The sequence below is a fragment of the Ahaetulla prasina genome, chromosome 5, assembly GCF_028640845.1.
Source record: "Ahaetulla prasina isolate Xishuangbanna chromosome 5, ASM2864084v1, whole genome shotgun sequence".
Classification (NCBI taxonomy): Eukaryota; Metazoa; Chordata; class Lepidosauria; order Squamata; family Colubridae; genus Ahaetulla; species Ahaetulla prasina.
In genome coordinates, this window is record NC_080543.1 from 85,738,910 (window position 1) to 85,751,911 (window position 13,002).

Sequence of the window (13,002 nt, forward strand, 5' to 3'; positions counted from 1 at the left end):
CATAGAATCCATAGGCTTGTTACAGTTCCCAGATAAGTTCCATATATGTAGACTTGAACTCCCAGTTTTCATCAATGGCTATGTGGCTGAAGAATTGGTTCACACATCACGAAGGAGGTCATATTGGGATACTGATATAAATATTAAATAGGGAAAAATGATTGTGTCGTAATTTGGGACACTAGGGTCACTAGGCTAATAGCTGAATCATGATTAATGAAACCTTAATCCTATTACAAATTCAGAATGATTAGTCAGGTATTTATTCTGAATTACAGTTACATATTTTCATATTTCTATGACTTATGAAATATATATACTACATATACTCACTTCTTCCTTTAAATATAGTCTGGTATTTATGAAAATCTGTCTCTTCAATCACAGAATTCAAATAGCTTTGTTTTTATTACTATAATTTACAAAAAGTCTGTGTTCAGAAATTTGCCTTATTTCATCCACTTACAATTGTTCTGAACATTTAAGCATCTAGCGTTTAAGGGAGTATCAAGGTATTTGAGTAGCCACAGTTCCTTTTTTATCTTTATTAAAATTTATTCCAAAATAATATTTTGGCCATTTGTTCTACCTGCTCAAATAGAGACATTTTTAAGGGGGCATGGCTAGCCATATTATCCTACTCTGTTTGTTCCCTTAAATGGTCACTGAATGAATGTTGGAGATTATTTATAAATTTTATCTATTTATAATATTGGAAATTGTTTTAAAATATTTACGTTGCATTTATTATTTCAAGTCTGTTTAATATTTTTCTCTTCAAAGTTCTAGTACCTCATCCCATCCAATGTACAGATTGAAGTACTTTTTTAAAAATTGCAAGTAGTCCTTAACTTATGACCAGAATGATCCCAAAATTTCTGTTGTTAAGCAAAACATTTCTTAAGTGAGTTTTGCCCCATTTTACAATCTTTCTTTCTACAGTTGTTAAGTGAATCACTGCAATTTTTAAATTAATAACAATATTGTTAAATGAATCTGGCTTCCCCAATGACTTTGCTTGTCAGAAGGCATGGAAAAAGTGATTGCATGACCAAAGGACACTGCAACCGTCATAAATATGAAACAGTTGCCAAGCATTTAAAATTTTGATCATGGGATGCCGCAATGGTCATGTGGAAAATAGTTATAAGTCACTTTTTTCAGTGCTGTTGTAACTTCGAACAACGTTAAATGAACTGTTGTAAGTCAAGGATCACCTGCACTGAAATCATTTTAATAACATTTTAACAGGGATACAGGTAGATCTTGTTTAATAATTGTCCTGTTTAGCGAATGTTCAAAGTTGCAACAACACCAAAAAAGTAACTTTACAACCAGACCTCTCATTAATGACTGTTGCAGCATCCCTGCGGTCATATGATTGCCACTGGCAAGCTTTAAAACTTGCTTTCAACAAGCAGAGTCAACGGAAAAGCCAGCAGTAAAATCACAAGTTAAAGTCATGTGATGTCTCACTTAATGACCGAATGGAAAATGACATTAAATCTATTATGGTCACATGATTTTTCACATAGCATCTCCGTCATCTAATTACGAAGGTGAGATCCCAATTGTGCTCATCCCAATTGTGGTCGCTGGCAACTACCTATATTCCAATTTGCTTCAGTACTTTTAGACAGTGTATTTGTTTTATATGCATAATTAGATTAATGGCTTCATGCTACTGTACCTGTAGTTTCTTTAATCTTGGGAACCCTGTGACATCCATCTTTTAAAGTCCCAAATAAAGGATCAGCAGAATTAGCCACAGAATGCATAGCAGGTACAACCGTTCTGTGACACACAGTTTCAGACTGTTGATGCAGCTCTTTATATGATGTTCCATAGTTGGGATGCATGGCAGCTCTGTCTTCTACTGGAATATAACTGATGCTTTTTCCTGTCATATCAGGCATAATGTGCTTAACATCAGAAGTACAAAGAGGAGATTCAATTGGAGTTCCACATGTACTGCTGCCTGTACTACATCCCGCATCCACTGAAGAGCACTGTGAATTCTGCAGGGAAAAGTGACCTTCACTCTGCAAAGACGACATGCGTTTAGCTAAGTGATACTCACACAATCCAGTTATACTGTGTTCAGCTTCTGGAAGCTTTAAAAGAGGATCATCTGCAGATAAATTTGTATCTTCAGAATCCTTTCGGTCTTTAGATAAAGGCAGAGTAGTTGTACCAGACACAAAATGTTCATCTAGCTCATGCCCTAAGACACTACTGTGGTCAATCTCAGGATGCGTTTCATCTTTACAGTTCATATCTGCTTTCCCAAGACTGGAAACTCTGGAAACTGTCTTTCCATTCACTGTTTCCAGGTCTGTTTTCTCTACTGCCCCTTCATCTAAAACAGCATACCATCTTTGATTGTCCTTGCGAAAGGCAGTTCTCTCTGCATTAAAAGTGCCTGCATGTTGACCCTCCCTTGAGGACAGAGTTTTACCCTTTTCTTCATTAATTTCTGGTTTTTTTGGTCCTTGCTGCTTTTTCATAAGACTGCTCCCATCAAGATTAGCTTTTCCTTCCCCATCAATTACCTTACTTTTACGTTTAGTAGTGCAAGAATATATTGCAGACCCCATGTGCAGCTTGCTAAAATATTCAGTAACAGATTTTGTTTCCATGGTTTCTGGTTCCATCTCCATGCTATCTGAATGAAGAATCTGCTTTGAAGGCACAACTTTTGACTGGAGCTCTGCAGCTTGCTGAATAGCAGATGAATGTACAGATTTCATTAGCAGCCCTCCTACCTGATTCTTGTTAATGGAAAATTCAGCCTGTGATTCCGACAGAGGTTGGTAACCTTCATTAGTGGGTAAAAACATTCGAGTGGAATTTTCAGTCAGTTTCTGTGCAGTGGCCAATTCAGAATTTTCAGTCATTTCAGAAGAGTTAGTCTCATTGCCAGAATCTGATGATGATTCAGGACTATATGCTCTCAAGATGGCTACACCTGTATGCCACAAAACACAACAGCCAATTAATGAAATCATATCAGGCACTTCAATATACTGATAAAGACAAGGGGTTTATAAGCTTAAAAATAGTTCTGAAATACTGAATCACACATTGCATTGATTCCAAGTAAGGCAACTTAATGTAATGGTAGTTCTATTATATGGTGTCTGTAGGTGATGGTCAAAAAGTAACAACACAATAACAAAATGTTTTCAAAAGAGCTAATGCTGAAAAGCCTAAATGGGGGGAAGGGATGAAATGATATGATTTCTTTCAATGAATAAAGGTAACAGTGGTGAAAGAACCTGAATTTTCATTCATCGGGTGTTCCTCAGAAGCAGATAAGGCCTTCAGGGCTTGAAGTGTAGATACCACAACGTTTTCCAGTCCTTTTTCACATTTCTCTTCAGGATTAGTAGGGACAGCATCAATAAGTGACACTGGAATATCACTACTCCCAACATTAGTAGTTTCTTCCTTGTCTGCTCTGTACTGTGCTGTGTGACTCTGAGAATCTTCCTCATCAGAGCTATCTCTGAATCCTGGTGGAGGAGCAGCAATGGCCATATTTAGAGAATGCAACAGGAAGTCATCCTCATTATCATCACCTTCTGGAGGTGGGAGTGATGTCAAGTCTATGATATCATCACTAGAACCTGAAAGGCTGAGAAGAGCAGACCTATCGATTTCTCCAACCATAATGTCTTCCTCACAACTGACATCATCTTCCTCTTCAGCATCATCTGTGTTCTCTGCATAGCAAATATCATGCAGCAGAGGCTCTTCTATTCCTTCCGCACCTTCAAATATTTTGCCATCATGTAAACCTGCATAAACAGAATTAGCAGCAAAATGAAAACTTTCAGCATCCGGGGACAATTCCAAACTCTTAATGTCATTGGCATGACTTATATAAAGGGTGGTCTGTTTATCTAGTGCTTCTGGACTTTCATCCAATAATCTTTCATAGCCAAGAGTTTGAGGATTCACACCATCCAAATCATGATCTCCAAAAATAAAAGATACTTTTGCAGCTCTTGGAGATCCTTGAATTTTCTTGCTTGATTCCAATCCTCCAGAAAAGGACAGCATGGGTTGCAGGTTTGAATTTTCATTATCTTCTGCCTCTGTAAAGTCATTTTGTTTAGCCAACTGTTGATCAAATCCACCTGAATTATAAACATTCTCTATATACAGATGTCTATGTTCTTTTGGACATATGGTGCTATCGGAGACCTCTGCAGTTTTTTGTTTATTATCAGCAAACATATGGGCTTCCTGCTCTGCTGCTGAGAATGTAGTCATTTTGGTTAGACAGTTCCACTCAGATCCATGATGATTAAATTTCCCTCTAGTTTCAATCCCTAAAAGAATGGTATATAAGGTGAAAAAATTGAGTTATCAAAATAGATTGTGCAGTATTTTAATATTTAAGATTAAATTATTTGTAATTTCTAAACATTGATTCTTTGAAGTTTATTCTGTTTATATGACCTTTGAATATACTTCTAAATCCTTATCCATTCTGAGCTGCTCTTGATGAGTTCTTTCTATGTCATGGAAATATCCATAGTGAATTTACAATAAGGATTTACAATAAAAATAAATAAAAAAGCAAAAAAGAATTTTGACTGCCTACTTTAAAAAAGTACCATGAGCAATTCTATTTGGGCACAAGCAGATAAGAAAGCTAACATGAATAAAAAGTTCAGGTTCAAGAAGGTTACCTTTAACTTTGAAATCACATTTGAAAATCCAAATGCTTTACTATCAAAGTTCTCCACTGAATGAAGTAAAAGGTTCTTGAAAAATAAACAAGTATATTCTTTTGCATACTGCATTGTTCACTGCACTGTAATTATTAATTACCTGTTTCACAGGTCCCACAGTTTTTTTTGTTGGCCATGTTAAATATTGATCGTCTGGAATCAACTAGGAGTCTATAATATCCAGCTGTTAAGCATGCAAGATTCATGGCATCTGATGATTCCATCAGCAATGTGATTGGCTATGCATTAAAAAAACATATTATCAGAAAACAACTGAAATTCAGTATATTTTGGAAATAAAATGAAGAATTAATTATATGTTAATACAGATATTTTAATTGTATTTACATTTTTATAATGATCTTAAACATATTTATTTTATGATGTTCACTGGATTTTCATGATATACATAACAGCTTTTTATAGTAATATATTCTCTAGCATATGCAAAAAATCGCAGAAATCATAACAATGAAATGTTGCTATTAACTATACTGTACAAAAAACTGTTTACAAACATACTAAGAATTGCAATAAAGTAATTGGAGGGATTCAATTATCCTTCCACAAATAATGTTTCACATTATCAAGAAATATATGAAAGAGACCATTATGTCTGGTGTAATCACCTCTGAAGAATCATTTAGGTCAGTTTGAAACTGGTTCTAGGTTAGCTGAATTGTGGGATCTCACAAATAAGGAGTGTGCTTGCCCTAGTTTTCTACTTGGTAGGTTGTATCTTAACACAAAGCAGTGGCAATAGAAGCTGCAGAAATGGTCTAGACAGAATACAGAAGTATTCTGAAATAGACAGCTGAAATTATAAGTCATTTAAATGGGAAAGAACTCTGTGTATGAATAAAACAGCAATCTTTTTTAACAGACCTGTATAGGGCCAACGTTGCTCTTTCCTAACTGACTGTGGCATTCTGATCAAGATAGCATATTCTTGAAAGTTGAATGAGAAAAATTACTGAGTTGTCATCACTATAACTTATCATTTAGCTTGCATAAGAATTCAGTCAGGTTCCCTTTAAAAAAATCAAGATGGCAATTTTTGAAATCATGTAAACCAAAAATAATAATTAATTTTTTTTGGTTCAGTGCCATCAACACAGTACTAAAAACATCAAATGAAAAACAAATTAGTCATTTCTGTTTTGCTTGAAAGGAGTCAAGCAGTATACAAAATTATAAGAGCTGCTTATAATTTAATATTTAATGTCCCTACATTTTATCAAAGCAATACAAGGAAAAAACAGTGCATGTTAAGAAAATGTTGTAAATAAACCTTAGCTTGATTCTATAAAGGACAACTATGAATTTTAGTTCAAAATAAATAAGAGATTGTGACTGAATTTTCTAAGATACATATCATTTCCAAAATTATATTTCAACTCATTCTTCAAATATTTTCAAAATCTCCAAATACTTTCAAATCTCAACATTATTTCTATTTGGACTTTTTTTTAATGGATAAACTTTTGTTCTTTATTTCTTTCACAATTGTATTAGGATACCAAATCTGAAAATAAGATTAAGAAAGAGAGCAAATATTTTGCTTAAAATATTGTGAATTTGTCACAATAATTTTATTTTAAAATAAACCTTTAAAAAGCTTTTTCAGTTTTCTAATGCCCATGCACTATTGCAATGTAACAGAATTAATTCTAAATTCTTAATTCAATGTAGATTTCTAAAGCTGAATAAATGGGTCACCAAAATTGAATAACTGACTGAATTATTTTAGTTAATATTATTATAATAAACAGCTCTTTGTTGTTAATATTAATCAACAACCAACTTACTTTTACATCTAACACATGAAGCTCAACTCTGACAGTAGTTTCATCTTCTGCAAACATTTCAATTCTGTTCACATGGCTAAAATCTGCCAGGAGAGCTACGAGATTTGTTTTAGTGTTAATTACATGGCTGATGCCATACCGTGGTCCCACTAGTAAGGTGACCTCAGAACGCTTTTCTCCCTGCTACGACACAGGAAATAAAAAAGACAGAGCTTTATATAGAGTCATTATGCATATAGATCAAAGCAGCCTTATTTCACAGAATGTATTTCATTTGGCGAAGGTTGTTGAGAGTGTGGTAGCCTGGCAACTCCCCCAGTACCTGGAGGAAACTGTTTATCTAGACCTGTGCCAGTCCGGCTTCAGGCCTGGGTACAGCACAGAGACGGCTTTGGTCGCGTTGGTTGATGATCTCTGGAGGTCACGGGACAGAGGTTGCTCCTCTGTTCTTGTCCTGTTAGATTTGTCAGTGGCGTTTGATACCATCGACCATGGTATCTTGCTGCAACGGTTGGGGGGTTTGGGAGTGGAAGGCACCATTTTACGGTGGTTCTCCTCCTACCTCTCCGACTGTTCGCAGACGGTGTTGACAGGAGGGCAGAGATCGACCACTAGGCAACTCACGTGTGGTGTGCTGCAGGGGTCAATTCTCTCACCCCTCCTGTTCAACATTTATATGAAGCCACTGGGAGAGATCATTTGTGGTTTTGGGGTGAGTTGTCAGCTGTATGCCGATGACACTCAGCTGTACATCTCCACCCCGAACCACCCCAACGAAGCCGTCGATGTGATGACTCGATGCCTTGAAGCCGTTCGGGTCTGGATGGGGACGAACAGGCTCCGACTCAACCCATCCAAGACGGAGTGGCTGTGGATGCCGGCGTCCTGGCATAGTCAGCTTACCCCATTGCTGACTGTGGGGAGCGAATCGCTGGCCCCCAGGGAATCGGTGCGCAATTTAGGTGTTCTCCTGGATGTACGGCTGTCTTTAGAAGACCATTTGACGGCCGTCCGCCTGATTCGTCAATTGTGCCCTTTCCTGGACCGGGACTCGTTATGCACAGTCAGTCATGCCCTCGTCACTTCCCGCCTGGATTACTGCAATGCTCTCTACATGGGGCTCTCCTTGAAGAGCATCCGGGGGCTCCAACTGGTACAGAATGCGGCTGTGCAGGGGATTGAGGGAGCTCCTCGTAGCTCCCGTGTAATCTAATTAGACTGCTGTATGCTTAAAACTATTAGGTAAAAACTATTAGGTTGCCTGTGGTCTTCCAGGTGCGCTTCAAGGTGTTGGTTATCACCTTTAAAGCACTCCATGGCATTGGACCGGGATATTTACGGGACTGCCTGCTGCCATTGTCCCAGTGCGTCCAGTGCGCTCTCACAGGGAAGGCCTCCTTGGGGTGCCATCAGCCAACCAATGTTGGCTGGCGACCCCCAGGGGAAGAGCATTCTCTGTGGGGGGCCCGCTCTGTGGAACGAGCTGCCGGTGGGACTCCGTCTTCTCCCTGATCTTAGGACCTTTAAACGCGAGCTCAAGACTTTCTTTTTTCACCAAGCGGGGCTGGCCCGATTGATTATTTTTAATATTTGGGGGTTTTAGCAGGTTTCTCAACAGGGGTTTTTATCTTTTGTATTTTTACCTAATAGTTTTAAGCATACAGCAGTCTAATTAGATTTTTAACTTTGTTATGATATTTTAAATGGTTTTGGATTATTGTCGTTTTACTTGCTGTACACCGCCCTGAGTCTTCGGAGAAGGGCGGTATAAAAATGTGAATAAATAAATAAATAAATAAATAAATTTAATTCATATTATTAATAGGTTATAGATCAAAGTGCTCCTTTCAGAAAATATCTTTGAAGGCTTTCCTAATTTACATACTTGGCCTTGTGAAAAACAACCCTAATATAAATTATATAACATCAATAATATTATAGAAAATTATATTAAAGACATTATACAACTTGGTTCAATATTATTTATAATACAATTATGTGATTATCCCATTATTATCAATCTTCAGTTGACAAAAACTAAAAAGTCAGGAGAAACAAGCCCACCATTAACGTTGCCTTGAATACCCGTCCTCCATATAGTCGCAGGTCACTGAGAAACTTGAGATAGTGTACTTTGGCTTGGAGAGCAGAGAGCTGAAGATAAGAGGAGGGTGGGGGATTAAAAAATATATTCCAATGATAAAACACAGGTAGGTATTTTTTGGTATTGTGGTCATTTTTAGATTTTGGAATTTCCTGGCATTTTTGACCAGTAGAATAGATTCTCCTTTTGGTGCTGTCTCTGGTTGGTACTTATCAGTCCAAAATGCTTTAGCAGATCTTGCACAAAGTAGGCCAAGTTCTTAGAATCTTTGGAATTCTATGGTTGTGTTAATAACAAGCCAAAGGCAAATATATCTGAACTGAACTCATAAATCATAAACCAGGGAAATTCAGATCACACCATCTATTGCAATGGTTCTTACTTTCCTCCTCCATGATCTATCCCTTCCCAAACCCAATAATTAGTCAAGCACTAGCAGGCATAGGGCTGAAAACATTCAGATATTAAAGCAAGGGAAGCTGTTGTAGGCTCCAACACCATCAGCAAAAGTCTTGGTCCTTATGTGGTTTAACAGATTCTGAGGAAATGGAGAAAACAGTAGCTATAACCTCAGACAAAATCTTTACCATGACATTGAAGATCCACAACTCTAATAACATGAAAATGACTCACAAAGATTCAGTGAGAACTTTACTTGACCATGCTGTTACTAAAATTATGAAGCCTTATGGAGAATTGACTTCCTCTATCTAATCTCAATTTCTGATGAGACATTAGATTTCTAGATTTGCATACTTCTGAAATAATTCAGAAGAATTAATTCAGGTTGATTCTAGTGTGAGCACAGCATCTCTCTAATTTTCATTAAAGGGGCCTCCACTTTCTTCAGCTGTATATAGGCTGTTTCAATGTGAATAACAGAAATATGCTATGCAGAAGGTACACAATGTTTTTTCCAAATCATTTACAGAGGTGCAACATTACTCTGAAATGAAGGAAATTCAGGAGAGATTACCTCAATCTAGTAGTGCCTTTTAATATATGAATCATATTTCAGATATATCCAATTTGATGTGAATCTCAAGAAACCACAGCCTACATCCTTTAATGTCAAAAGTTAATAATTAAATCAGAACAGTTCACTTGACGGTATTAAAAAAAACACCAAGGGGATTGCATAATGAAAAAGATATATGGCACTGAAAGATTCCCTAGATAGACGATTTAAAACAGGAAAAGAATTTTCAGGCATTGTTATGTAATGCAGAGAAATCAAATGAACAGAAAAGTTATGTTCTTGTGACTAACAATTCCCAGTACTTTCAGTATTAAAAATGATTTTGCTAAATTATTTTTTCCTTGTTCTTTAAACGAACAGTAAGCACTACAGATTGTAGGTCCAGGCAAGCTCTAAATAAGTTGGTCATTTTTTGTGTCTGAAAGATTTCTTTTAAATTCTCTCCTTTGGATTTTGCTCTCTTTATTATGAAAAGGTATTTCTATTGAGATGCAAATATATTACCTTTTTACCTGGAGGAACTAAATTTTGATTTGCTTTGACAAGGTGCGAAAGTGCTTTCTTTATGTTCTTTTCTTTCATGCTCTGCAGTACAGCAGATGGAATAAAAGTTTCCAGTCCCCATTCTTTTCTGCAATTTAAAAGATATTTATAATTCACATTTCTATGAAAATTACCTATGTTCATAAGAACCTATGCAATCTGAGAAAACAGTTATATGGTCAAGCAAATATGGATTGTTTATCTATTCATGCTGTCAAAATTGTTCTTTGATTTTTTAAATTAAACAGTTATTCTTCTAAATTTGTAATGTATTCTATATAATTATAGAATACACATATTATACTATACTATACTATACTATACTATACTATACTATACTATACTATACTATACTATACTATACTATACTATACTATACTATACTATACTATACTATACTATACTATACTATACTATACTATACTATACATACTATAGTATGCTATGCTATGCTATGCTATACTATACACTGTAATCTATAAATACACTGTATAAATACACTGTAATCTATAAATACACGTGAAATAAACCAAAAAGCTAAATAAGATTTTGATCTAAAAAAGTTGCAAATGCATTGAAGGTCCAGTTAAATTTAGAGTATTTAGTTTTACTCTAATATTTTGGAATTAACTATAAAAAAATAGCTTCTCATGAGAACCAGATTTATTTTGCCTATCTGGTTCATAATAAAGATAAGCAACTTTATAATTTTAGACTTGGACACAAGACGGAATTAAAAATTCTCAATAGAAGGAGGAAAAAAAGGCCTGTTTTTGTGCTGATTAAATGTGATTTAAAACTGACACAAATCATAACATTGGAAATATTAAAGCAGATCCCTGAAGATCTTTGAAGACTATTAGAACTAAAAGAAAGGAATATAAAGGTGGTTTATTTGACCAAGATTCAAATAAGTTTATTTCAAAAAGTTCTAGCAATCTGTAATGGACTTGTATGACACCAAGATAGAAATGTTGATGTTTAATAGATATGCTGAAAGATAAGGGATGGGATGGGTAAGGGATGGGTAAAGATATCTGCTGATAAACTTATGGGAATGAAGACTTATTACACTTGTCTACACATGTTGTAATAAAGGTTGGAAGTAATTTTTAATACATTTCTTTTTCTTTATCATATCCTTTTTCTTTTTTCCTGCATTTTATTCTTTTTTAAAGTTTCCATTAGTTTTTAGCACTGTAATTAAAATCCTTAACAAAAATTCTATATAGCAATACTGTTTCAAGGGTCTGTCAGCACGCAGGTAAATTAAACAATAAATAAGAAATGATGTTGGTGAGGAAGTTCCAATGTTATAACTTAAGTTGATTTGACAATCATCTCCAAGTATAAAATATGAGTTAAAGTTTTCTTAAATTCTCATATTAGCATAGTCTTGAGGTTTTTTTTTCAAATAAAGCCATTAAATTTTACAGTGGCATTCATTTCACTATAAATTGCATATAACTCTAATACTCACATGTTATGAAACTTGTATTCTATACTTACTCGATGTACTTCAGAGAGATTTTTTGAGTGTGTTTTGTAGTCACTGTTGCAATATACATTTGTAATGCTGCCAATCTCAGTGCAATATCATATTTTAGCTCAGGCCCAAACCTCTCCTGAACCACATCATTACAGCTCTGTCAAAAAACCAGCAGAGGGAGTATCAAGCTTAAGCATCTTTTTAAAATACTGCATTATGACTATCTCTTTTCCAAAAGGCAAGCTCATAATGAATGGGAACTAACACTGCCAGAAAAACTATCCATAAATAAATAGGGATAAAAAGGACAAATGTGCTTTATTAAGTTGATTAACTTGGAGTTAACAGAATAACTTTTATTTTAGTGTTTACAGTGCTAAGAGCAACCTATTCTAAACCAGATCCTTTCATATCCACAGGAACTACAAACTCCAGAAAATATAGCAGATTAAAACTACAACAATACAACAACAACAACAACAACAGTGAAATCTAGCTCTTCTGTATTTCAAAATCATCAGGATGGATGCCAAAATCCTTTGTGTGTGTTTTTTTTTGATATTTCCATTGTAATCAAAATATTAAAAAATAATTTTAACTGCAAGGAAGCTTCATAAAAAGAACCATGCGAGTGAATTTACTGACATTTTATCAAGCTATTTTCAACTCTGTAACATACCTGTACATAGAGATATTCAAAGGCAACCACATCCCGTCGTAAAAGATCAATAGGATCCTTTGGAACAAAACTGATTCTGAACAGACACCTCATTTTATGGGAGCTTGGTCTTTGGGTCACCTAGAGAAACAAAATACTTTCATTACAATTCATAGGCCATGACACTGTATTCTTTCTAAAATAATCCAGGAACCCTTAGATGACTGAAGGGAAATTTAAATGAAGACATTGATCCCCAAACTACAAAATAAACCATGAATTTTCTCTTTTTCTCCATATCACTTCATATTCAGTAGCCAAGGCAATGTTAATCAGAGTGTACTTAAAGATGCTTAGCCAATTCTAAGAAAAAGCATCTCAACATCAGAGACAGGTATTGTTTACAGCAGGGGTCAGCAACCTGTGGCTCTGGAGCTGCATATAGCTCTTTAATCCCTCTGCTGTGATTCCTTGTCACTGGTCGGCTCCACAAATGATAGGGCTTTCAGTTAGGACAGGAAAAAGGACGCTACGCTAGGAGGAGACTCTATGGTTGGGCAACCAGACTTCCAGTCGATAGAGGAAAAAGGACGCCGTGCTAGGAGGAGACTCTATGGTGGGGGAACCGGACTTCTGATCAGCTCCAGAATTGAATGGGGGGCTTCCGGTCAGGACCTTT

The 13,002-nt window shown here is 35.7% G+C and overlaps 1 protein-coding gene across 1 annotated transcript in view; it reads right to left on the reverse strand.

The window, feature by feature from the left end:
* The window catches only part of FRMPD4 (FERM and PDZ domain containing 4), a 292,626-nt gene that overhangs the window by 3,594 nt on the left and 276,030 nt on the right, over positions 1-13,002 (reverse strand). Inside the window, exons 9-16 of the mRNA XM_058185802.1 lie at positions 12,345-12,464; positions 11,686-11,822; positions 10,138-10,264; positions 8,615-8,704; positions 6,551-6,733; positions 4,843-4,981; positions 3,279-4,337; positions 1,691-2,968 (exon numbers count right to left, since the gene is read on the reverse strand). Coding sequence (XP_058041785.1) covers positions 1,691-2,968; positions 3,279-4,337; positions 4,843-4,981; positions 6,551-6,733; positions 8,615-8,704; positions 10,138-10,264; positions 11,686-11,822; positions 12,345-12,464 — 3,133 coding nt within the window. The remainder of the gene's footprint in view (positions 1-1,690; positions 2,969-3,278; positions 4,338-4,842; positions 4,982-6,550; positions 6,734-8,614; positions 8,705-10,137; positions 10,265-11,685; positions 11,823-12,344; positions 12,465-13,002) is intronic.